Source organism: Saimiri boliviensis, chromosome 2 (genome assembly GCF_048565385.1).
Source record: "Saimiri boliviensis isolate mSaiBol1 chromosome 2, mSaiBol1.pri, whole genome shotgun sequence".
Taxonomy (NCBI): domain Eukaryota; kingdom Metazoa; phylum Chordata; class Mammalia; order Primates; family Cebidae; genus Saimiri; species Saimiri boliviensis.
This window is the reverse complement of record NC_133450.1, coordinates 180132389-180158314: the sequence shown is the minus strand read 5'-3', so window position 1 is coordinate 180158314 and position 25926 is coordinate 180132389. Positions and strand designations below refer to the sequence as shown.

Genomic DNA, 25926 nt, shown 5'->3' with positions numbered 1-25926 from the left:
GAGTTCTGCTTGAATCACTATTAACTCCAGTAACTGATTCCCTTTCCCAACCTTCCTTGTCAACAAGACACCTGTCATGGGTTCGTGGGCTTAATGTGAATTTTTTCTGCCTCTCTCTGGAAGTCCTCTTGCAGTGGGTCCCGGTACTCCTTATGAAACTTTATTGACTCCTGTATTGACCAGTGAACTGAAACACCCATCAACTTCCAGAAAGGGTTCTCCAGTCACAGTTGTTACCAAACATTCCCTTAGTGACATACCTCCAGAGGGACCCATTACAGAAGGAGATATATACTAAATTCGACCTGAAAATTCTTGATTTGTATCCAAATGTCTGTATCCAAAATGTTTGTATCCAAATGTCTGCTTCCAATTTACAATCACACTTTAATTCTCGGCCTCCCTTTCTTGCATTGTTCACTGAACAGCAGCCAAGCTGCTCTGGACAAAGAGGATGATTTCCCCACCTGTGCAGGGAGCCATCTGGAGTCAATTACCTCCTCCAAGAGCTCTTCTTTACCTCTAAAGAAAGCCTGTGGCCCCGTATTCCTTTCACAGGTTATAGTTGTATTAATCCCACCTCAGGCACCCCATGATTACAAAAACGTTATTCTTCAATATCTTCTTCTTTCTCCTTTATTTCAGGAAAATGTTAATGTCTTTCTCTTCTATTTCTTCACTTGCCTTTTCGTTGTTCCATTTTTAGTTTAAAAAATGTCTAATCTCAGATGTTTAGTCGGTATTTTTACATGCCAATAATCCTTTTTCTCTTTTCCTAGTTAAAATCGTCCATGCGAGTACATCTGAAAAATCTTCCAATGAAGAAGAAACAACTACTAACGAACCCTCTCATAAAAATATTCAAAGTATTAAAACTACTACACTGTATTCATACCTGGAGCATATCATTATGTGACTTAAAAATTTAAGTTTCACCACTCTAAGCGTTACATAAAGTCGTAGCATACCTAAAGAATTTATACTGCTACAATTTAAAGTCACTAAAATTGTTTAAATGGGGAATGTCTAAGAGTCAATCTTTAGGTATACCTGACAAGGGATAGGAATGAGCTTCTTTAGAAATAGAATTTTATTTAAAAAAAATATATTACATTTGTGTCTATATTAAATAGGTATTTATAAATTAGTATATATTTATAAATATAAGTATATATTAAATGTCTTTGAAATATAATTTATTTTGCTAGTGATGGAAAATATTCTGCCTGCTTGAGGAATAAAATTATCTAGAGTCAATTATTAGTGTTTCCTAAGATTATTTGAGGTGGGGAGTTGGGAGTGGGAGTCTGCAAAATCAAAATTACCATTTTACTTTCCTGTGAAGAATATTGTTCCTTATATTGTGGAGCCATAACCACCCAGGACGGCTCTCCTCTAAAGTCTTGAATGAGTGGTCTAATCGAAGAAAATGGATACTTATATGTCATTACATGAAACCCTGTTTTCTCCAGTTCATACAATCTTTTTCTCCAGCTCATGCAATGTGTTTCTAATATAATTACTCTGAATTATTTTGCATTTTTAACACTACTGGAAAAAAAGCAATCTTTTTTGATATGTTTAAAAATTAAAACCTGATCATCCTGGTATCCCCCTTCTTAAGTATCTTTAGTAACTTACTACTAGGTTTGGGATCAAGTTTTAACTCCTTAACCAAGCATTCAATTCTGAAACAATCTGGCCACTGAAAATTTTCCACTCTCATCTCTGGTTACATTCCCCCATCCACACCCTTCATTCCAGACTTACCTGAAGCTCCCAGAGCTTACTGAGCCTGCTTATGATCACAGCTGGAATGAGCTGGCTCTCACTTTGTTTGCCTGGTGAACAATTCCTAGTCCTCTAAGCTTATGTTAGAACACCATCTCCCTTTTGGAGGGTTTCTGGCCTTCACAGAATTAAGCCCTGTGCATACCACCTGTGCATGTCTGTTAAAGGCTTCACTATCCTGCTACATAATCAGCAATGATTCTTGTCTGCGTCCAAAATTAAGGTGGGTTCCTTGAATATAATGTCTGTGCCTTGTTTAACTTCTATATGTTAGTGCCAACTGCAGGGTCTGACGCATGGTAGGAGCTCAAAGTTCAACTGCTAAATGACTGACAAACGAATGTTACTCAGACCAAATTATTTTGTTATCCTGTTGTTGTCTTTTTTTTTTTCTTAACAGAACTAACCCCAAATGTGCCTGAATTTTGGACACTGTTAGCTAAAGGTAAAGTCTTACTGCTAGGTAGCTTGGGAAATGTTTTGGTTTTCTAAAATCTTACTTAAAGCTAAGATCAGTCTAAATACCTCTAATACTGAGTCAATAAGTCAACATTTTGTTGGCACATGTGATAGCAAAATACAATACAAATCCAGAAAGGTGATAAAGTGTTACACATTTTCTGATTACCCACTCTCTACAAAAGTTTTATTCTCCTACAAATGTTAAGTGTTATTCAATTTATTCATGGTTAAAATTTTTCAATAAGAGTCTTGTTTAATACCATCCATCTTTGTATTTGGAGCAGTGTGTGCAAAAGCACAGACTGCTTTTGATGCAAAGTATACATCAAAATATATGCAGGTATACAAGTGTATCATAAATACATAAGCATGCATGTAGAGCATGAGGTGCATATTATTTCTATGCGTTCGTATATAAATGCATATGCATACATGGATGTACACATGTATCACACAGAAATAGATGCGTTGTATATGTGAAATACACAGATACAACGTTGATTAGTGTTTGCATTCTGCATCAACTACTCATTAATATTTCTTTGTCACCCCAAAATCAATACTTGCAGCACCTTCACAGTCATTTACGGACATTGGCAGAGCTTTGAAAATTTTTAATAGACTGACACACACATTCCCAGCTGAAGTAGAACAAGGCAGCGTTCTGCCTTCTTTCTTCAGCTCTCATTCAGTAAAGAAGCATCATTTCTGCAGTCTGCCTAGTGCCACATTTTTTGAACTTTTTGTGCTTTTTTTTTGTTGATGATTTTCTGTTTAAAATGGCCCCCAAATGGAGGCCGAGGTGGGTGGATCACGAGGTCAAGAGATCGAGACTATACTGGTCAACATGGTGAAACCCCGTCTCTACTAAAAATACAAAAAATTAGCTGGGCATGGTGGCGCGTGCCTGTAATCCCAGCTACTCAGGAGGCTGAGGCAGGAGAATTGCCTGAACCCGGGAGGCGGAGGTTGCGGTGAGCCGAGATCGTGCCATCGCACTCCAGCCTGGGTAACAAGAGTGCAATTCTGTCTCAAAAAAAAAAAATGGCCCCCAAATGTAGTGCTAAATTGCTGGTTAGTGTTCCTAAGTGCAAGAAGGCTGTGATGTTTCCTTATGAAGATAATATGTGTTAGAGAAGCTTTGTTCAGGCAAGAGTTACAGTGCTGTTTACATGAGTTCAGTGTTCATGAATCAAAGATGTGTATTAAGTGAAGTATCTTTAAACAGAAACACATGTAAAACAAGATTATATATTAATCAGTTGATGAAAATGTTGTGACCAGAATTGCAGGCATCTAACCCTGTATTTACCCTGGGAGCAACAGTTCAGTATTTGCTAATACAGTGTTTATCATCACTTTATAGAACATAGTGCCAGGAATAATGAGAACAGACTGTACATATTATACACACACACACAAAGGCAATAATTTTAGTAAGTGAACATTGTTTACCATAACACCAATTTATTGTTTTAACAGCTATAAATGGAACAATGGTGACCATGGATGATAAAGATCAATTATTTCACCCAGTTCCAGGTAAGAATAAATCCTTCATTTGGCTGGGCACAGTGGGTAATGCCTGTAATCCCAGCACTTTGGGAGTCTGAGGCAGATGGATCACTTGAGACCAGGAGTTTGAGACCCACCTGGGCAACATCACAAAAACCCCTTCTGTACGAAAAATACAAAAATTAGCCGGGCATGGTGGCATGCCATTGTACTCTAGCCTGGGTGACAGACTGAGACCCTGTCTCAAAACACAAACAAACCAAAGTACTTTAATTAATAGACACATAAATATGCTTACACATCGTAGTGTCTTCATGGTGATACTATTTTTCCTAGTGAAGTGTGGTGTGTGAAAGGGGGTATCATGGTGGCTGACATCTCAGAGAGGACATTTACTGTGTAGGAGAGTTATAGTTCCTAAGTCTTCTTTTTTAGTTATACTTTACAGATGACCATTAGCATCTTCCTGTTTTGTAACATTTATTCCTGAAAGCAAATGTAGGAGGTAAGTGAATAATATATAGAATGCAGCCTTTTTTAAAACCAGACTTTATTTTTAGAGCAGTTTTGGGTTTAAAGAAAAATCTGGCAGAAAGTATAGAATTTCCATATTCCACCCTCCTCAGTTTCTCTTATGTCTTGCATGGGTGTGGTACCTTTGTGATGATTTATGAACCAATAGTGATGCATTATATATTAACTGAAGTCCATAGTTTAGATTAGGGGTCACTCTTTGTATTACACAGTTCTTATATAATACAAATAACTCTTTAACTCTTTAACTGTATAATACAGTTCACTCTTTGTATTACACAGGTTTTGACAAATGCAAAATGTCACGTGTCTACCATCCCAGTATCAGAAAAATTTCGCTGCTTTAAAATCCCCTCTGCCCCCATCAGTTCATCCCTTTATTCCTCTCCCCTCCTGAACCCATGACAACCACTGATCTTTTTACTAGCTCTATAGTTTTGCCTTTGTTAGAATGTCATATAGTTGGAATCATTATAGTGTGTAACCTTTTCAGACTAGCTTCTTTCACTTAGCAATACACATTTAAGATTCCTCCATGTTTTCTTGTAGCTTGAGAGCTCATTTATTTTTATCACTGATACACCATTGTATGGACATACCCTAGCTCATCTGTTGAAGGACATCTTGGTTGCCTCCAATTTTTGGCAATTATGAATAAAGCTGCTGTAAACACTTGTGTGCAGGTTTTGATGTGGACATACATTTTCGACTCATTTTGGTAAATATCTATGAATATGATTTTGAGATCGTATTGATAAGAGTATGTTCAGGTGCAGTGGCTTGCCTGTAATCCTAGCACTTTGGGAGGGTGAGGTTGGAAAATGAGAGTGTTTGTCTTTGTAACAAACTACCAAACTATCTTCCAGAGTATTTTTGGAATTCACACCAGCAATGAATGTGGGCTTCTGCTGCTGGATACAGTTTTTATTAATGGACTAATTATATTAATAAGACTAAAATAAATCCCTGATTTGAATGCAAAATTTCCTGAAAAAAATCACATTAATTTCCCCAAAGAAACCTCTGTCCCATAAATAAATGATTGAAAAATAGCATCTGATGCTATATCTTAGACCTGTCACCTCATTTCTGCACTGGATTGATAAGTGTAGCCATTTGCCTTGTGGTGCTTCAAGAAAATTGAGTGATTCGGCCGGGCCCTGTGGCTCACACCTGTAATCCCAGCACTTTGGGAGGCCGAGGCAAGTGGAACACCTGAGGTCAGGAGTTCAAGACCAGCCTGGCCAACATGGTGAAACCCCCGTCTCTATTAAAAATACAAAAAAAAAAAAAAAATAGCTGGATGTGGTGTCAGGCACCTGTAATCTCAGCCACTTGGGAGGCTGAGGCAGGAGAATCACTTGAAGTCTAGAAGCAGAGGTTGCAGTGAACTAAGATTGTGCCACTGTACTCTAGCCTGGGCGACAGATCGAGACTCCATCAAAAAAAAAAAAAAAGAAGAAGAGGAAGAAAGGAAGGAAGGAAGGAAAGAACAGAGGGAGGGAGGGAGGAAGGGAGGGAAGAAAATTGAGTGATTCTTCTTTGTTTAGAAAAAATATAAACAGGAATGACAAATGCTTGTTCATTTTATAAATACTTTGTCATTTCTCTTATTTACTATTTAAGTGATTAAATTGAGCTTGATTTTATTGTTTATTGAGCACATACTACATGTTAGATGTTATAGACACATTATTACATTAATCCTCATGGCAATTCCATGAGGTTGGTATTATCTTCATTTTACAGCTGAGAAACCTGAGGCTTAGAGAGAAAAGCTGCTCATACTTGTAACTAGCTTTTCTGGAATTTCCAGTGATTATGAATCCAAGACCTTCTCTAGTTCTGACCATCACCTAGATAAAGAAAATGTACTATGAGCACATCTCTCTATAAAAAACCCTTTCAGGAGACAGAAAAGCAATTCAGGAGCATAGCCCATTTTAACATAATTTGTTTAATTATTCCCAAAATAATAAGCCTCAAAGCATTAAATGAGTCATTGACAACTGTACACATTTCATGGTCTGAGATCATGCATTGACAATTATAATTTTTAAAAATCAGAGAATATAGACATGGAAGCTTGTCACTGCTTATCACCTCAATATCATTACCTAGAAAATACTGAAAACCCTTGGACCTTTCAGGTTGGCAGAGGCTGGGAGTTAGTTGGGGGAAAGGGGAGGAATAACAACATATTGTTATCATGACATGTTTATTAAGTCAGATATATATTCGGGCAAATGTAAAATTTGGCAGTAAAGCTATCATTTTATTAACAGATTTAGTAAAAAATAATTCTTGATATCTCTAGGTCTAGACATAATCTTATATTTAACTTAGAAAGTTAAATACATTGATTCTATTTATTTTTATAATGTGAAGTACACTAGGTTTATTAGTGTTTTCAGTAATAAGACAGCAAAACTAGTCCTTAAGCCTCATGGAGGAAGCATCCACTATACCACCCTTTTAGCATAATAGAAAAATCAGTGCATGACCCAACACTAGAGCATGCACCTTTGCCCCCCGAAAGGCTGGTCCCTGGTGTCTAAGTCAATTGTTTTGAATAGCAATCTCTTCAGACATAAGTCAGAGAAAGTCTGCTGTAGATGCATTTTGACATCTGGTAACCTGGATTTGAAACCAGAGTTTGCCACTTACTATGTGCCAAGGGCAAATACAGAAACTTCGGTAATACTGCAAAACGGAGCAAAGGACAGCTCCTTCAGGATGGCTGTGAAGGTTAAAGGGAAAAGAAGAATGCTTGGCTTTAGAGAGTTGCTTTCTGTTTTGCACTGCCTGCGGGATGGGAGACGGGGCAGTTATTACTCTGGGAGACTGGGCAGTTATTACTATACAGAGGGCTTGCTTCTCTGTATTTGCTTTGTAATCTTTACTCCTTAAGGAAAACACAGTGAACACCCTCTTTTCCATTGTGGTTTCTTTCTTTCTTTTCAGAATCCGATGTGAATGCTACGAAGGAAGAAAATCGACCCGATCTAGAGGATCTGAAGATAAAATTAATGCTGGGAATTTCGTTGATGACCCTCCTCCTCTTTGTGGTCCTCTTGGCATTCTGTTGTGCCACACTGTACAGACTGAAGTACCTGGGGTAAGTCTGCAGACCTCTCCGTCTTTACAACGGAGGCATGGTATCCCATTCTCGCCTCCTTAGCAGATCTTAGGAATGTGCGACCTCCAAATTTATCCATACAGCATTCAAATGGATTCCATTTACCCTATTCAGATGGAGGATGGGACTGTCTTTAAGGGACTATCCTACTTGAACTTTTTCCCAATAGTCAACCAGAGATAGCAAAAACCTTAGTCAATTGGAAAGGATATAGAGAATCTAGATTTTTTTTTTTTTATGTAGCCCTGGAACAAAAGGGCTATATATTCTGTTCTAAATGGCATATCTATTTAGTGTCTAATGTTTTTCATTCAAGCAAGCCTTGAGACTTTCTAAAAACAGCCAATCTCTGTCATCTTTAAACTGTGAGGCCTGTCCATATGCTCTTTCTTATAAAAATATTGAATTCAACTCAAGCCTGATTGAGGGAATTATTTAAAATTTTCACAGTGTAAACTTTTGAAGATTACCTTCAAAAATCCTAACAGAGTTGCTTAATGTTCATAATGATCCTTAATTCCATTCTTTTCATTACGGTGTTTTTGACGAATGGTGTATTTCTCTGGTCCATTAAAACTGTGTTCCTAGGTATTTATTCCCCTTCATTCAATTTCTTGCACATTCTTCTTAAACTTTTATTAAGGCAACTTTTACTGTTTTAGTAAACTGGTTAATAAATTGTAGTAGAGATTTGAAACATGCTTTATTCATAAAGTGTTAAACATAATCAAATTACAATGAAAGAAAAACTATATATCATTTCCATAATGTTACTAAGTAATACATTGGGCAATATTAATAAATTTTTAATTTTTGAATGCTTTTTAAGCTGAGTTACAATGTATACAATTAAAAACAATTCTTGACATATGCTCTTTCTTTTCAGTGGTAAAGGTTGTGAGAGTCAATATTCTATCAATCCTGAGCTGGCTTCGATGTCTTACTTTCATCCATCAGAAGGTGTATCAGATACATCCTTTTCCAAGAGTGCAGAGAGCAGCGCCTTTTGGGGCACCACTTCTTCAGATGTGAGAAGATCAGGCACAAGAATATCACAACCTATGGACGTAAACAACGTGATAGAGTTATCCGATGAAGAAATCAAGGAACCTGATGAAGAGATCATACTGATGAATAGATAACTTTAATTCTTTTGTCATCAAAAGACCTTTATGTCTTCTGTTAATGTCATGATTTTGAAACTCCACTGAGACAAACATTCTGGTGTTAAAAGAAGGACATATTCAATAAAAATTACCTATTGGTTATAAAATTTAATGGAAAACACTCAAGAAAATAATTTAAGGTGAAAAACTCATTGGGCAAAAACATTCCTGGAGAGTGATTTTGAAAGATATTTTCTCTAGGCTGGTTCATTTTAAAATGAGGACGTTTATATATTTACCTTCCCTGGGGGCATTTTGAGAACATCACGGTACTCACCGCTACCTATGCACCCCCTCACCACCACTGAAGCAAAAAGAACACAACTGTTCTTGTCTTATTGACAAAACAGTTGTGCCATCAAGGGATGAAACTAAATTAGTGGTAGGAACTCAGCATTTTTGAATTGTTTAAAAGTCATCAGGGGCTGCTCTCACATGACAAAGAGTAAGAAAGAAAAGATATTTTTCCGTTTCTGAAGTATCAATAATTGTTTGAGACAACAGGGTGTTCTAGAAGAAGAGAGAGGCAGAGGGGAATTCCAGCAGGTAATTTCCTAGATGGGGACTCACGGACTCTAGTCTTTTAGCGCTGAAGTGCCCTTCTTTCTCTCTTCTTCCAGGTATCCAGGATTATTATGTTCCATTGAAAGAAAACCAATGCCTTTTAAAGACTTATTCAAGTTTATTAGTGACCTTTGTGGCTATTCATACCAAAAGTATTTCGATTTACAAAGAAGATAAAAATAGGGATAATGTTTCCTTTTTAGAAATTAGTTTCAAGTGGAGGAATTTAGGGACAAGCATCATGTCTTTTCTGGATATATATGGATATGGGAGAAGAACTCAGGGCACGTTTCATGGCCCTCTTCAATTCCTACCACACCAATAGTTTTCAGCTACTGAGTACCTACTTTATAGTAGGCACTTTAAGGGCCAGGCGCAGTGGCTCACTCCGGTAATCCCAGCGCTTTGAGAGGCGGAGGCCGGCGGATTGCCTGAGCTCGGGAGTTCGCGACCAGCCATGATCCATGACGGTGAATAGTCACCCTTGCCGCAAATGTCTTTAGGAGCAACCTAGGCCCAGTACCCAAGACACGTAAGGTTCCTTAACTCAGGTGTTCTTTCGGCTCTCGGGAAACTCTCTTCCTTTCCTTTAGCTTGTAAATTATCTATAATCCTTCTTCCCCGCGAAAATAAACACACATTTTACTCTCACCTGCCACTTCCCGTACTACCCATTCTCAAGGGTCCTTCACTCCCAAATTTCGCCCAGTCTCACTCACCATTGGTTGGGAAAGCTACCGAGCTCCGCCTTTGAGTAGCGATTGGCTGTATCAGACAGCACCCTTGAGGGAAAGGCAGCAGGGCGGACGCTCGCCTTTGTCTGATTTCTGCCAACAGTGCTCAGCTTCTGAGCCGGTGGAGGTGGCCTGGAGCCGCAACTCATGCTACCCTCTGCCACTTACTTTTGTCATTTTCTGTGCTCTTTTGACAGCTCCAGGGATGGAGCCAGCATTTGTACTGCCAGTTCAGACACCTGCAGATCTGGCTGGAAAGCGAGGGAAATGGTTGCAGTTGCTTGGGGGTGCTCCAGGTGCAAAGAGTTGCGCTGGGTCCACAGGTGAGAAAGGGACGTGAGAAGAATGTCAGGTGGACTTGGAGGGAAGTTGATAACCAACTATTCCCACGTTTTCTCTCCACCCTGGCTTAGGAGGTACCATGAATTTTCCTGATTGGAAAGAGGTGGAAGAGCCACTTTTTAGTCATGTAAAAAGTCGTTGTAGGACTCTAGTAGTAATACTTGTCTTTCATACTAAAGTAGAGCATTGTAGAAAGTTGAGTGTGGCATTCCTCCAGCTACAATATCTAAAATGGCCAAAAGAGATGTGTTAGGTATGTATTTTTAAAGGCGCTCGTCATCCTCAGACAGGTGGCGTAGTTTGTCTTGTAAAGTGCAATGAAGGTGTTTTGAGGGGGCTGCAAGGGGAGTGGGTGCATGAAGAACGTCAGGAGGTACTGATGTCTGTGGTTTCTTTTCCTCCCTCTTCTGTTCTAAAAGTGAGATAGAGGTCTCACAGCAGTGCTGGTTGGGGAAAGGACTTCTTGTTTGTCCACTGCCCACCCTGTATGCCATCCATAGCTAAACCTTCATTTTCTGAACAGGTTTTCTGGACCTCTGACCTATTTGTCCTGGAAGGGCATCATACAACCAATTCCTTTTTAGCCTATCAGTCTCCTCCCCAATTCTGAAACTTTATCTTATGTCCTTTAGCTGATGCTCCCTAATCAATCATCCTCTTCCCTAAACCTCAAAAGGGCCTCTCAATTCTGTTCCCTCATCTCCATAGGCGTATTTTCCTGCTTTGTGTGTTTTCTTTTACCTTAACTACTCACAATGATGCAGGTGAACCCCCAAACTGGGGCTCAGCTTGGGAGCGTTCTTGGCTTTGCTCAGGAAAGAATTCAAGGGTCAGCCGACAGTGAAAGCAAGCAAGTTTTTCTTTTTTTTTCTTTTCTTTTTTTTTTTTTTTTTTTCTAAGATGGCGTTTCACCATGATGGCCAGGCTGGTTTTGAACTCCTGGCCTCAGGTGATCCACGCATCTTGGCCTCCCAAAGTGCTAGGATTACAGGCGTGAGCCACCACGCCCGGCCAGCAAGCAAGGTTTTTTTGTTTTTTTGTTTTTGTTTTTTTTTTTTAAAGGCGGAGTTTCGCTCTTGTTACCACTTTTTTTTTAGGCTGGAGTGCAATGGCGCGATCTCGGCTCACCGCAACGTCCGCCTCCTGGGTTCAGGCAATTCTCCTGCCTCAGCCTCCCGAGTAGCTGGGATTACAGGCACGCGCCACCATGCCCAGCTAATTTTTTGTATTTGTAGTAGAGATGGCGTTTCACCAGCAAGCAAGCTTTATAAACAGAAACATTGCACAGCGAAAATGGCGGCTCCGCAGACAGAGCGGGGCTAGCCCGAGGCAGAGCAGCACCTGTGGGCTGCCGGCTAGCTCTGTTTATACCTACCTATAATTACATGCTAAGTAAGGAGTAGTTTGTTCACAAACTTTCTGGAAAAGGGTCAGGGAGTTTGTGGAACCACACAAAGTCACTTCCTGCCATTGCCATGGCATTTGTAAACTCACGGTACTGGTGGGAGCGTCTTACAGCATGAAAATGGAGAGCCCAGAGCGGGAGCTACAGCCTGGTTTGCGGCTGCATTTATGCTCTTAATTACATGCTAATTCAGGGGCTTTTCCGGAAAATTTTCTAACAAAGGGGCAGAGAGTTCCAGTAACCGTACAAGGAAACTTCCAGGCGTTGCCAAGGCACCTGTAAACGGCCTTATCTCTGGTGGGAGTGTCTTTAACAACGACCAGTGAGAGGCAGCAGGTTGCTTTCCTCGCCCTCTTCTGGTTTCTGAGAGCTTTCTCTGCCACCTCCTGGCTTTGATCCGCAGGAGCCTCACTGGTGCTGGAAAAAGAAGTCCTGCTCATCTACCTCCCGACTGCAAAGGAACTTAGGATCAGTGTCTGCGGACTGGCTGTGCCGGGGGAGAAGCACCAGCACTCGCCTTAGAACTGGCGGCCACGTCCTTCTACGGGGCCCGGGAGTAAGTCTTCCCAGCCTCATGCACCCGCGATGGTTCTAGCCCCTATTTTCGCTTTCTTCCTCTCTCCCGCCGCAAGTGTGTCCTAAACATGCCGAACAGCGAGGGTGCTACAGGGGTCCTGATTGGGGGTGCTGTTTGCACCTCAGTTCCTGAAACGCTCGTTTGTAGGGGGAAGCTGTCCCAGAGCTGTTTGGAAAGGCGGTTGGCTTGGGCAGGCGTCAAGAGCGTCTCTTCCATCCCTCAGGAGGAATGGGCATCAGCTCCCCAGTAACCGAGAGAACTGCTGGGCCCTCGGGGCTTCAGGGTTCCCCACGTGGGTGGACCCTCGCGCTGCTCAGATGGGGGCGGGGCCAAAGTCACCAGGTCAGAAAGTCGTGGGCCAGGGACTTGCATAGGCGTCTGAGCTCTTTGCAAGGACCAGTAAATGCCACTTCTTGGAAATGCAGGATCTTAGGAAGGCGCCTAGGATGGCGGGCACAAGATTTGCTGGTTAAGAAACTGGTGCAAGGAGGTGGTAGGTGTCCTGTCTCTCTGTCACTCATCCCCAACTTGGAATTACTGTTAAGGACCTTCCTGTGGTCTTGTGACAGGTGGAAGAGGTAAGGAAGAAAATTGGCTCCTAGGCCTCTGTTAATTCTGGTGAAGGCAAGGAGTAATTACCAATCAAAGGAGCTGTTCCCAGTCAGCTCTAGCCGGAGAAAAGATTTTAAGTGTGCCTTCAAACTTCAAAATTAACCCTCCAAATCTAGCTTCTGGCGAAGTTAACAAACAAAAAACAAAACTTAACTGTTCGTGACGTGGAAGGAAAGTATAATCAAGTTTTTTCAGCAGTGCCCCCAAAGCACTATTTAACACCCCTTCCTAAATCACTGCAACCAAATACAACGCAGCTTAAGCCAAAAGGCACTTCCACCTGCTTACCTAGAGTTTACTGCCCTTTCCAAATTAATTTAAAGAGATTAGATCCAGGCCTTTATCTTTGGATCCTAAGAGAATTTCATTCTTGTGCGTGCTCCTCTCCTTCCCCCTCCTCTATAAAAATGTCACATTTCCACTAGACTCTTTCGGGTTTCAATCATGTTAATTTCTTTTCTTTTTTCTTTTTTTTTTTAAACAACTTATTTATTGAGGGCAAGGGGATGCAAACAATACAAAAATCAAAAGCTTGTCTGGCATTTAACTTTTCTTTCTCTGCTCGTCAAATGGGAGTTAGATTTTATTTGTACACTTGCTAAGGGTCCTGATCTGCTCATGAAATCCTTATATGGGGGAAGCTGTGGGGCAGATTCCTTAAGTGACCCTTTGGGACAACTCTTATCAGGGCCGGGGGAATTGCTCATTTCTGCCTACTTCTTTCCCTTCTGCTTCATGTGTACTACAAAATAGTCATTGCATGCAATGGTGAGGCCTGCAATCAGGGAAAAGAAGCTCTGGAAGCCCACTTTGCCATCTCTGCACTGGTCCAGGTCCTTCATTATTTTGTCCACGGCCAGAGGGTCTTTTTGATTTTCCAAAAATCCGGGGAACTCCTTTTCCATGAGTACTCTCAGGTCCTCCTTTGTTAAGTAGCCTTTATCCCCAGCAAATTTGTGAAATGTAAACATCATGGTTACCATGGCATGTTCCATTTGAGATGGCATTTTGGTGTGGTCTGTTGAAGCCTTGGCCAAGGCGCGGCGGACGCTGGGCTAGCTAGACGCGGGGCGGCGAGGCGAGCGCAGCGGGCTGTGAGCCTTGCTTAGTACGTGCGGCGGGTGGGGAGAGCGTTAATTTCTTAATAGGAAATGAATGCTAAGTTGAAAGGCTATTGAGCTGGGAGAAAGCTTACTGTGTGAAGACGAAGCATGTGTGTGTTAACGACACATGTAGGTTATCTAAAATAATTTCAGTTCTAAACAATATAATTGAGGCCACATCTCAGATCTGAAATCTCTTGTTTGGGAGAAGGGAGAAAGGTATAAGTTATCCTGTAATTGATACAGGAAAGTGTATCTTGGAAAGAGGGAAGAGGTCGTATTTCCCCTAGTAAAAATCGGGGAAGGAGCTGCCAGGGTGTGTGGACAGCTGTTACTCAAGCCTATGTCTTGTTACTCCCCTGGGTTTCCTCAGTAGTGTGGATCCAGCTTCCCTGGAGTTGTGTTTGTTGATTCTTAGATTTTCATGGTTGTTAGGGGCTGAGGGTTATTGGTGGTTGAAGCATTCTGTAGGTATCAGGGACCTTAGAATGTTGAGACTCACTAAAGGAAGGAAAGACTAATGCTTTAAATACATTTTTCTTGGGAACAGAGGAGATACATCAGTGGATAAGTCTATATACAGTTCTGTGTAAGTGGTATTCAACTATTTTAATAGTCTCCAAATTGTTGTTGGTTGGTGATACTAAGGTGAATATTTTCTGTCCAAAGCATGTCATGTTTGACACCAACAATAATGCACAATCAAGGCCTGTCCTACTGATGTGTAGTCACATTCGTAGTAAAGGATAAGTATTTTAATCAGTCATGGGAATGAGCTAGACATTTGAAAAACTTAAACAATGCTAGTCATTGGCTTCTCATTCTCCTTTAGAACTGAAAACTTGGTAAAGTTAAAACTGTTTAAAGCTGAGTTTGGAGGCCGGGCGCGGTGGCTCAAGTCTGTAATCCCAGCACTTTGGGAGGCCGAGGTGGGTGGATCACAAGGTCGAGAGATCGAGACCAACCTGGTCAACATGGTGAAACCCCGTCTCTACTAAAAAATACAAAAAATTAGCTGGGCATGGTGGCACGTGCCTATAATCCCAGCTACTCAGGAGGCTGAGGCAGGAGAATTTCCTGAACCCGGGAGGCGGAGGTTGCGGTGAGCCGAGATCGCACCATTGCACTCCAGCCTGGGTAACAAGAGTGAAACTCCGTCTCAAAAAAAAAAAACAAAAAAAAAAAACTGAGTTTGGAAGAGTTCATGTCCTTCTGCTAGGAAGCTACTTCTCCAGTGTATTACAGAATCTGCATGTCATCATGATTGTAATGATAAAATAAAACTGATTTTCTGTTGACAGTCCTAGAAATAACTATGGAAAAATTGGAAAGAAATATCAGAAAAATTGAGTCAGTCAAGGCTGAGATTGAAGAAGAGCAGAAGAGGATCTCCAAATGAACTCCAGCACTTGAAGAACTAACTCAAAGCCCTGTTTCCAGAGGCCATAGTAGTATATATATATGGTAACTTATAGTTGATTTCTCAAATCAGAGGATTCTTTTTTTGTTGCCTGTTTGTTTCATTTGAGATGGAGTCTCGCTGTGTCACTCAGGCTGGATCACAGTGTTGCCATCTTGACTTACTGCAACCTCTGCCTCCTGGGTTCAAGCAATTCTCCTGCCTCAGCCTCCCAAGTAGCTGGGACTACAGGTGCATACCACCATATGTGGCTAATTTTTGTATTTTTAGTAGAGATAGAGGTTTCACCATGTTGGCCAGGCTGGTCTTGAACTTCTGACCTCATGAGATCCAACTGCCTTGGCCTCCCAAAGTGTTGGAATTACAGGCATGAGCCACTGCACCTGGCCTAGTGGATTCTTTTATAGGAATCTACACATGTAAAATTGTTCGAATTGAATTTTTTTGGTGAATTTTTATTAAAAAATTTGCCCACAATTTGGTTGCTTAGATTCATGTGGCTTTTCAAGAAACACGCTAAATTTGTCTTTACTGAAATTGTATAATTATTTTTTTCCACTAGGCTTCATAACAGGAAGATACGTTATATTACAAAAACACTTCTGGACCAAAAAAGAGAATTGCACACCCTGGCAAATGTGACGATGTGAGTTATCTAGTCCCTCTTGTCCACCCAGGCCAAAACATTGTATGAAGTGCATACCTCGTTATCGCCAGTGTTATTCTAGGACTACTTAATCTTTTCGTCCACTAGGGGGCACAATTTACTGGCAGTCAGTAAATTGATTCCCGCTTGTTAGCGTTTTCCTGTCCCCTACAACCCACAGAGCTAACATTTTCATTAAAAGTAGGTATATTATCATTGCATAGCCTCTTAATCATACATTTTAAAAGTCGATCCTCATTATTCACAGATTCTAAATTTGCGAATTCACCTAGTCACTAAAATTGTTTTGTGACCTTTAAAAAAATCAGGACTTTCTGTGCTTAGGACGTCATTCACAGACAGCGCTGAGTGGCAACACATTTGAATTGCCACGTGTGCATTCCCAGTTAAGGCTGAAGATGGCCACAGCCTTCTTGCTTCAGCTCTCAAACTGTAAACAAATGTCCTTTTGCAGTCTATTTAGTGCCAGGTTTTTTGCATCTGTGCACTTTTTTTGGTGATTTTGTGCTGAAAATTGCCCTTCATTGTAAGGGCTGTCTAGTGCTTCCAAGCACTAGATGTGTAAAAAGGATGTGATGTGTCTTATAGAGAAAATGTTGTAGATAAGCTTTGTTCAGGCATAAGTTTTAGTGCTGTTGGCCACGAGTGTATTAAATGAGATGTCTTTAAACATGATACATACATAAAGCAAGGTCATACACTGATACACACACACAAAAAAAAAAAAAAAAAAAAAAATGTGAGAGGAGACTTACCTGAAGTTAACTCCACATTTCTTTGTTTAGGAGCAAAGAGTTCAATATTCACTAATTCTTAGTTTGTGGTGATTTATAGGGAATTACTACCTCAAATAAGAATCGGCATTAGTTTTTTTTAAATGATTTGAAATTTTTGTAATTTGTAAGTGTTGAAGTTCTTTTATGACATACAAAAGAGAAACTGAAGGAGTTCAGTGAGTAGTATTCCTTTAACACTTTTGTGTTTAAAAAGTGATATTTAACAAAACCATGCTGCTTGGCAGAAAAAGACTTTCTACTTCCAAATCACAAAATGAAAACCTGAATTTCAGTTCTTCATAGAATAGTTGGATGTACTTGGGCAAGTTATTTAATTTTTCTGAGCTTTAGTTTCGTTATCTATGAAAGGAAAATTGAGTGCCTACCCCGGAGTCAAATATATAAGTACTTAATAAATCCTCTTATTTCTTATAACGTTTAATCATTAATTCAAAATTTCCTCTTATTTCTTATAAAGTTTTTTCATGGCTAGCATTATTTCCCTTTAACTGTAAGTGTTGAAGTGTTTACGGTTTTAATTTTATTGTGCTAGGTAACTCCCCTCCCCAATTCTTGTATATAAATAATTTTTGGCTTTATAAATAATTGTTTCCTTAAAATTCTCACAAGTTGAAGTAATTGGACCAAGTAAGATAAAGAATATTAAAAATTTTAAAGCATGTTGATTTATTGCCTTCAAAGGGGTTTTGAAATTTGTAGTCCTACTCAGTGTTCCAGCATTCTCTTCCCACAAACCCTTACCTACAATGCACATTATAATTTTTTTAAAGCCTGCAAATCTGGTTAAAATTTTATTGCCTTATCTTACATTACATTTCTTTAATTACTAGTGAAGCGGAACATCCTTTCACATGTTCCATTCTCTGATGACAAATGTTGCTGTGGAGAAGTCGGATGCTTGCCTGCTATTTCACCCTTGAGTTGATTGATATTTTTGTCTCATTATCCAAAGGATTCTTCCTTTAATTCGAAGTCTAATAATTTTAGTAGATATGTTTTATTAGCTATTCTATTATCATTTCCATCTACATGCAAAGTATCACTTTTGTATGAGATTTAATTTTTTTACTGTTAATCTTTAATTTTTAATGTATTTTAATTTATTTACATTCATTGAATTTTTAAATCTTTTTTATTTTTTCAATTTTTAAATTATACTTTAAGTTCTGGGGTACATGTGCAGAATGTGCAGGATTGTTACATAGGTATACAGGTGACATGGTGGTTTGCTGCATCCATCAGCCTGTCATCTACATTAGGTATTTCTCCGAATGTCAGCCCTCCCATATCCCCCAACTCCCTGCTATCCCTCACCTAGACCCCCATCCCCCGACAGGCCCTGGTGTGTGATGGTCCCCTCCCTGTGTCCATGTGTTCTCATTGCTAAACACCCACTTATGCGTGAGAACATGCGGTGTTCTCACTGGAATATTGAGTATACTCAAGTCCTTCATAAATTTTAAGTCCAAGAATTTTTCTTAATGATGTGCTGTCAGAAATTTGTTGAAGGATGGCAGCCTCCAAACTTTGCTATGTTTGATTCAGAGGAGTAAATCCCCGCTTTAGGGAATCTGGATGTGGAAACACTACTACAATTAGATGAGTGATTAGCGATCGCCATGTACACACATGCAGGTAGCAGCACAGACATGGCAGTCTCACTGGTCCCTTTTGTGAGTGTAGGTAATTTTATACTTTGTGTTTATTCTACCTCTAAGGAACTTAACACTTGAAATTACTTTTTAATTTAATTTTGATATAACTTACCTAAAACAGTTTTGCTTCTTTCATACACTTACTAGGAATATACTTAGTAGGAATATTAAACGGAAACACGTATTCTTCTTCATGTTCTTTTTCACGTTTGTTTGAGTTTTTTGTTTCTTGTTTTTTAAGATGGAGTCTTGCTCTGTTGCCTAGGCTAGAGTGCGGTGGTGAAATCTCAACTCACTGCATCCTCCGCCTCCCAGGTTCAAGCAATTCTGCTGACTCGGCCTCTCAAGTCGCTGGGACTACAGGTGGCCACCACCATGGCTAATTTTTGTATTTTTAGAAGAGACAGGACTTCACTATGTTGAGTAGGCTGCTCTCAAACTCCTTACCTCATGATCTGCCCACATCAGCCTCCCAAAGTTTTGGGATTACAGGCGTGAGCCACCACTCCCGTATTATACTTTAAGTTCTGGGGTACATGTGCAGAATGTGCAGGTTTGTTACATGGGTGTACGTGTGCCATGGTGGTTTGCTGCATCCATCAACCCATCATCTACGTTAGGTATTTTCCCTAATGCTATCCCTCCCCTAGCCCCCTACCTTCCAATAGGTCCCGGTGTGTGATGATCCCCTCCCTGTGTCCATGTGTTCTCCTTGTTCAAGTCCCACAAATGAGTGAGGATGCCATGCAGTGTTGGGTTTTCCGTTCTTGCATTAGTTTACTGAGAATAATGATTTCCAGCTTCATCCATGTCTCTGCAAAGGACAAGAACTCAACATTTTTTATAGCTGCGTAGTATTCCATGCTGTATATGTGCCACATTTTCTTTATCTAGTCTACCATGGATGGGTATTTGGGTTGGTTCCAAGTCTTTGCTGCTGTAAACAGTGTCACAGTAAACATACATGTGTATGTGTCTTTATAGTAGAATAATTTATAATTCTTTGGGTATATACCCAGTAATGAGATGGCTGGTTCCGATGGTATTTCTAGTTCTAGGTCCTTGAGGAATCACCACATTGTCTTCCACAATGGTTGAACTAATTTACACTCTCACCAACAGTGTAAAAGCATTCCGATTTCTCCACATCCTCTCCAGCTTCTATTGTTTCCTGACTTTTTAATGAACATCATTCTAACTGGTGTGAGATGGTACCTCATTGTGTTTTTGATTTGCATTTCTCTAATGACCAGTGATGATGGGCATTTTCCATATGTCTGTTGGCTGCATAAATGTCTTCTTTTGAAGACATATACTTCAGCCACTTTTTGATGGGGTTGTTTCTTTCCTGTAAATTTGTTTGTTTTTTGTAGATTCTGGATATTAGCCCTTTGTCAGATAGGTAGATTGCAAACATTTTCTCCCATTCTGTAGGTTGCCTGTTCACTCTGATGATGATTTCTTTTGCCGTGCTGAAGCTCTTTAGCTTACTTAGATCCCATTTGTCAAGTTTGGCTTTTGTTCCCATTGCTTTTGGTGTTTTAGTCATGAAGTCTTTGCCCATGCCTGTATCCTGAATGGTATTGCCTACGTTTTCTTCTAGGGTTTTTTTTGGTTTTAGGTCTTATGTTTAACTCTTTAATCCATCTTGAGTTAATTTTTGTATAAGGTGTAAGGAAGGGATCCAATATCAGCTTTCTGCTTATGGCTGGCCAGTTTTCCCTGCACCATTTATTAAATAGGGAATCCTTTCCCCATTGCTTGTTTTTGTCAGGTTTGTCAAAGATCAGATGGTTGTAGATAGGTAGTGTTATTTCTGAGGCCTCTGTTCTGTTCTATTGGTTTATCCATGTTTTAATACCAGTACCATGCTGTTTTTGTTACTGTAGACTTGCAGTATAGTTTGAAGTCAGGTAGCGTGATGCCTCCAGCTTTGTTCTTTTTACTTAGGATTGTCTTGGCTATGCAATCTCTTTTTTGATTCCATATGAAATTTAAAGTAGTTTTTCCAATTCTGTGAAGAAAGTCAATGTTAGCTTGATAGGGATGGCATTGAATCTATACTTTGGGCAGTCTGACCATTTTCATGATATTGATTCTTCCTAACCATGAGCATGGGATGTTTTTCTATCTGTTTGTGTCCTCTCTTATTTCCTGGACTAGTGGTTTGTAGTTCTCCTTGAAGAGATCCTTCACATCACTTGTAAATTGTATTCCTAGATATTTTATTCTCTTTGTAGCAATTGTGAGTGGAAGTTCACTCATGATTTGACTGTTTGTCTGTTATTGGTATATAGGAATTCTTGTAATTTTTGCCCATTGATTTTGTATCCTGAGACCTTGCTGAATTTGCTTATCAGCTTAAGGAGATTTTGGGCTGAGATGATGGCGTTTTCTAAATACACAATCATGTCATCTGCAAACAAAGACAGTTTTACTTCTTCCCTTCCTATTTGAATACGCTTTATTTCTTTCTCTTGCCTGATTGCCCTGGTCAGAACTTCCAATACTGTGTTGAATAGGAGTGGTGAGAGAGGCCATCTTTGTCTGGTGCTGGTTTTCAAAGTAATGCTTCCATTTTTTTTGCCCATTCACTATGATATTGACTGTGGGTTTGTCATAAATAGCTTTTATTATGAGATACGTTCTATCAATATCTAGTTGATTGAGAGTTTTTAGCACGAAGCGGTGTTGAATTTTGTCAAAGACCTTTTCTGAATCTACTGACATAATCATGTGGTTTTTGACTTGGTTCTGTTTATGTGATGGACTACATTTATTGATTTGTGTATGTTGAACCAGTATTGCATCTGATTGATGAAGCTGATTTGATTGTGGTGGATAAGCTTTTGGACGTGCTGCTGGATTTGGATTGCCAGGATTTTTGTATCAATGTTCATCAGGGATATTGACCTGAACTTTTCTTTTCTTTCTTTCTTTTTTTTTTTTTTTTTTTTTTTTTTTAGTTGTGTCTTTGCCAAGTTTTGGTATCAGGATGATGCTGGTCTCATTGAGTGAATTAAGAAGGATTCCCTCTTTTTCTACTATTTGGATAGTTTCAGAAAGAATGGTACCAGCTCCTCTTTGTACCTGTGGTAGAAGTCGGCTGTGAATCCATCTGATTCTGGAGTTTTTTTTGTTGGTTAATTAAGTAACTAACTGCCTCAATTAATTGCTGACTCAATTAATTGCTTCCTGAATTTGAGGACTTATTGCTGGTCTATTAAGGGATTCAACTTCTTCCTGGTTCAGTCTTGGGAGCATGTACATGTCCAGTAATATATCCATTTCTTCTAGATTTTCTAATTTTGCTTTTTGTCTAGAGGTATTTATAATATTCTTTGATTGTAGTTTGTATTTCTGTGGGATTGGTAGTGATATTCCCTTTATCATTTTTTATTGCATCTATTTGATTCCTCTCTCATATCTTTTTTATTAGACTGGCTAGCAGTCTATCTATTTAGTTGATCTTTTGAAAAAAAAAACACAACACCTCCTGGATTAATTGATTTTTTTTCGAAGGGTTTTCTGTGTCTCTGTCTCCTTCAGTTGAGCTCTGATCTTAATCACTTCTTGTCTTCTGCTAGCTTTTGAATTTGTTTGCTCATGCTTCTCTAGTTCTTTTTATTGTGACGTTAGGGTATTGATTTTATATCTTTCCTGCTTTCTCTTGTGGGCATTTAATGCTATACATTTTCCTCTAAACACTGCTTTAGCTGTGTCCCAGAGATTCTAGTATGTGGCATCTTTGTTCTCATTGGTTTCAAAGAACTTCTTTATTTCTGCCTTAATTTTGTTATTTACCCAGTAGTAATTCAGGAGCAAGTTGTTAAGTTTCCATGTAGCTGTCCTATTTTGAGTGAGTTTCTTAATCCTGAGTTAAATGTAATTTTACTGTGGTCTCAGAGATTGTTTGTTATGATTTCCATTCTTTGCATTTGCTGAGGCGTGTTCTACTTCCAATTACATGGTCAGTTTTAGAATAAGTGTGATGTGGTGCTGAGAAGTATGTATATTCTGTTGATTTGGTGTGGAGAGTTCTGTAGATGTCTATTAGGTCCTCTTGGTTCAGAGCTGAGTTCAAGTCCTGAATATGTTAATTTTCTGTCTTGTTGATCTAATATTGACAGTAGGGTGTTAGTCTCCCACTATTATTGCGTGGGAGTCTGAGTCTCTTTGTAGGTCTCTAAGAACTTGTGTTATGTATCTGGGTGCTCCTGTATTGGGTACCTATATATTTAGGACAGTTAGCTCTTCTCTTTGCATTAATCCCTTTACTATTATGTAATGCCCTTCTCTGTCTCTTTTGATCTTTATTGGTTTAAAGTCTGTTTTATCAGAGACTAGGATTCTAAACCCTGCTGTTTGTTTGTTTGCTTTCCATTTCTTGGCATCTATTCCTCCATCCCTTTATTTTTGAGCATATTTGTGTCTTTGCACGTGAGATTGGTCTCCTGAATACAGTACACTGATGGGTCTTCACTCTATCTAATTTCCCAGTCTGTGTCTTTTAATTATGGCATTTAGCCATTTACATTTAAGGTTAATATTGTTATATGTGGATGTGATCCTGTCATTATGATGCTAGCTGGTTATTTTGCCTGTTAGTTGATGCAGTTTCTTCATAGCATCGATGGTCTTTACAATTTTTTATGTTTTTGCAGTGGCTGGTACTGGTTGTTCCTTTCCATGCTTAGTGTTTCCTTCAGGAGCTCTTGTAAGGCAGGCCTGGTGGTGACAAAATCTCTTGGCAGTTGCTTGTACATAAAGGATTTTATTTCTCCTTCACTTATGAAGCCTGGTTTGGCTTGATATGAAATTCTGGGTTGAAAATTCCTTTCTTTAAGAATGTTGAATATTGGCCCCCACTTTCTTCTGGCTTGTAGGGTTTCTGTCAAGAGATCTGCTGTTAGTCTGATGGACTTCCTTTTGTGGGTAACCCAGCCTTTCTCTCTGGCTGCCCTTAAAATTTCTTTCTTCATTTCAAACTTGGTGAATCTGACAATGATGTGTCTTGGGGTTGCTCTTCTCACAGAATATCTTTGTGGTGTTCCCTGTATTTGCTGAATTTAAATGTTGTCCTGCCTTGTTAGGTTGGGGAAGTTCTCCTGGATAATATCCCGAAGAGTGTTTTCCAACTTGGTTCCATTCTCCTCATCACTTTCAGGTACACTAATCAAATATAGATTTGGTCTTTTCATACAGTCCCATATTTCTTGGAGACTTTGTTAGTTTCTTTTTACTCTTTTTTCTCTAGTCTTTTCTTCTCAATTTCTGATATCCTTTCTTCCACTTGATTGATTTGGTTATCGATACTTGTGTATGCTTCACGAAGTTCTCATACTGTGTTTTTCAGCTCCATCAGGTCATTTATGTTCTTTTCTAAACTAGTTATTCTAGTTAACAATTTGTCTAACCTTTTTCCAAGGTTCTTAGCATCCTTGCATTGAGTTAGAATATGCTCCTTTAGCTCGGGGGAGTTTGTTATTACCTACCTTCTGAAGCCTACTTCCGTCAATTTGTCAAACTCATTCTCTATCTAATTTTGTTCCCTTGCTGGCAAGGAGTTGTAATCCTTTAAGGGAGAAGAGGCATTTTGGTTTTTGGAATTTTCAGTCTTTTTGCACTGGTTTCTCCACATCTTCATGGATTTATCTACCTTTGATCTTTGATGTTGGTGACCTTTGGATGAGATCTCTGAGTGGATTTTTGTTGGTGTTGTTCATGTTGATATTATTCCTTTCTGTTTGTTGGTTTTTCTTCTAATAGTCAGTCCCCTCTGCTGCAGTCTTTTGGAGATTGCTGGAGGTCCACTCCAGACCTTGTTTGCCTGGGTATCACCAGTGGAGGCTGCAGAACAGCAAAGATTGCTGTCTGTTCCTTCCTCTGGAAGCTTTGTCCCAGAAAGACACTTGCCAGATGCCAGCCAGAGCTTTCCTGTATGAGGGTCTGTTGACCTTTACTGGGAGGTGTCTATATCAACTCTAAAACCCTTATTGCAGATATCCACTTCGGACCACCACTTATCTTACCCTTACGGCTCATTGGCTCAAGAAGCCTCAGGGCATGACAATTCTGCTTTTTTTAAAAAGCTCAAGTCAATCAGCTGCCTCCTAACCTCGTCCTTTCCCCATGCCAGCATTGCAGCCTTTTTTGTTTGTTTGTTTGCTAATTGCTTCAATTCCTTGCGGGTGGCCTTGATCTATACTTTACTGAAAAACAAAGCCTTTGGGAAATAATGCCCTGCTCTTCCCTCCCAGTGGATTCACCAACGTCTGCTCCTCTCTGGAGTCATGATGGAGAAAGAATCCCTGTTTCCATCACAGCTCCTCTGCACATGCATCTGCATCCTGTCCTCCTGCACCTATTCACGGACTCACCAGACTCCCCTTCTCTGTAAAATGAGCATGTTTCTCAACACACCATCCTGGTATCTCCCATTTCTTTTAGCAAACTAAGCCTCCATGGCCCCAGGTCTCTTGCTGCATAGCTACTCTCACTTCTCTCCCTGTTGCATACAGTTCATGCACAATGAAGAGTTGTCTCTGCCAGCTGGCTTCACTCCCTCCACTCACCACTGAAGCTCACGCCAGTGACCTTGAGGCTGCTGGATCTAATAGACTCATTTCTGAGTCACTTTACTTATCTTTTCAGTACCGTCCTACCTTACAGTATTTTCTCTCCGTTTCTGTAACCACACACACTTCTGCCTTTCTTCCTCCCTTTCTAGCTACTTCCTTTCAACCTCCTCTGCTGAATATTCCTCCTCGTCAGCCTCGAGTTGCAGAAATTCTCAGAGCTTGCTTCTGGGAGCCTTCCTTGTCTCTTCATCTACTCCTTCTCCCTAGATGAACTCATTCTTTCCCATGGCTTTAAACAGTCTCTAACTGCTGTTAGCCCCTAAATGTGTATCTCTAAAGAAACAATTCCCCTGGACTCCCAGGTTCGCTGAATATCCATCTGCCTGCTTATTCGGGTTTCCCTCGGGCACTATAGCATCACCTGCATGAAGATGTGCTCTTGATCCTCTCCGCACCCTGGGGTCATCTCCAGCACACTGAATTCCCTGTGGTCTGCCTAGGTGTATTTGTTCCCCTGGTTAAGCCAGAAACCTGGTGTCACCCTCACTGTCTCCTTTTTGCACACCCTTTCATCTGGACAGTGTGCAAGTCCCACTGTTCTACGTCACAAGCATATCCCAGACCTGCTGCTTCTCTGGTCTGGCCCCTGCCCCCTCTTCCGCCCTTTCCCTTGCTGTCTGTATACCACACTGCCCACCCTTCTGGAGCCTTCTTGCCTGCTGCACCCTCCACATTTCACATAGCTAGGTCTTTTTTAACCTCGAGGTCTCTGCTTAATTGTCACATCCTCAAGGTCTTTTACTGACCATACTTTCTTTTGTATTTTGTGGGGTTATTTTATTTTATTTTTTTTGAGACAAAG

The 25926-nt window shown here is 40.0% G+C and overlaps 2 protein-coding genes across 2 annotated transcripts in view; one reads left to right on the top strand and one right to left on the bottom strand.

Moving 5' to 3' along the window:
• Positions 1-25926, top strand: part of EQTN (equatorin) — a 33194-nt gene that overhangs the window by 3102 nt on the left and 4166 nt on the right. Inside the window, exons 4-12 of the mRNA XM_003939723.3 lie at positions 780-866; positions 2192-2236; positions 3736-3795; positions 7267-7420; positions 8328-9703; positions 10103-10228; positions 12056-12208; positions 15246-15408; positions 15927-16010. Coding sequence (XP_003939772.1) covers positions 780-866; positions 2192-2236; positions 3736-3795; positions 7267-7420; positions 8328-8583 — 602 coding nt within the window. The 3' untranslated portion in view covers positions 8584-9703; positions 10103-10228; positions 12056-12208; positions 15246-15408; positions 15927-16010. The remainder of the gene's footprint in view (positions 1-779; positions 867-2191; positions 2237-3735; positions 3796-7266; positions 7421-8327; positions 9704-10102; positions 10229-12055; positions 12209-15245; positions 15409-15926; positions 16011-25926) is intronic.
• On the bottom strand, positions 13293-13966 carry LOC101040303 (protein S100-A10). Its single transcript, XM_003939721.4, has one exon. It carries the CDS (start codon positions 13846-13848, stop codon positions 13555-13557), a length of 294 nt encoding a protein of 97 aa, XP_003939770.2. The 5' UTR covers positions 13849-13966; the 3' UTR covers positions 13293-13554.

Coding starts and splice junctions, on each gene's coding strand:
- LOC101040303 (XM_003939721.4), bottom strand. CDS start 13,848: ATGCCATCTCAAATGGAACATGCCATGGTAACCATGATGTTTACATTT.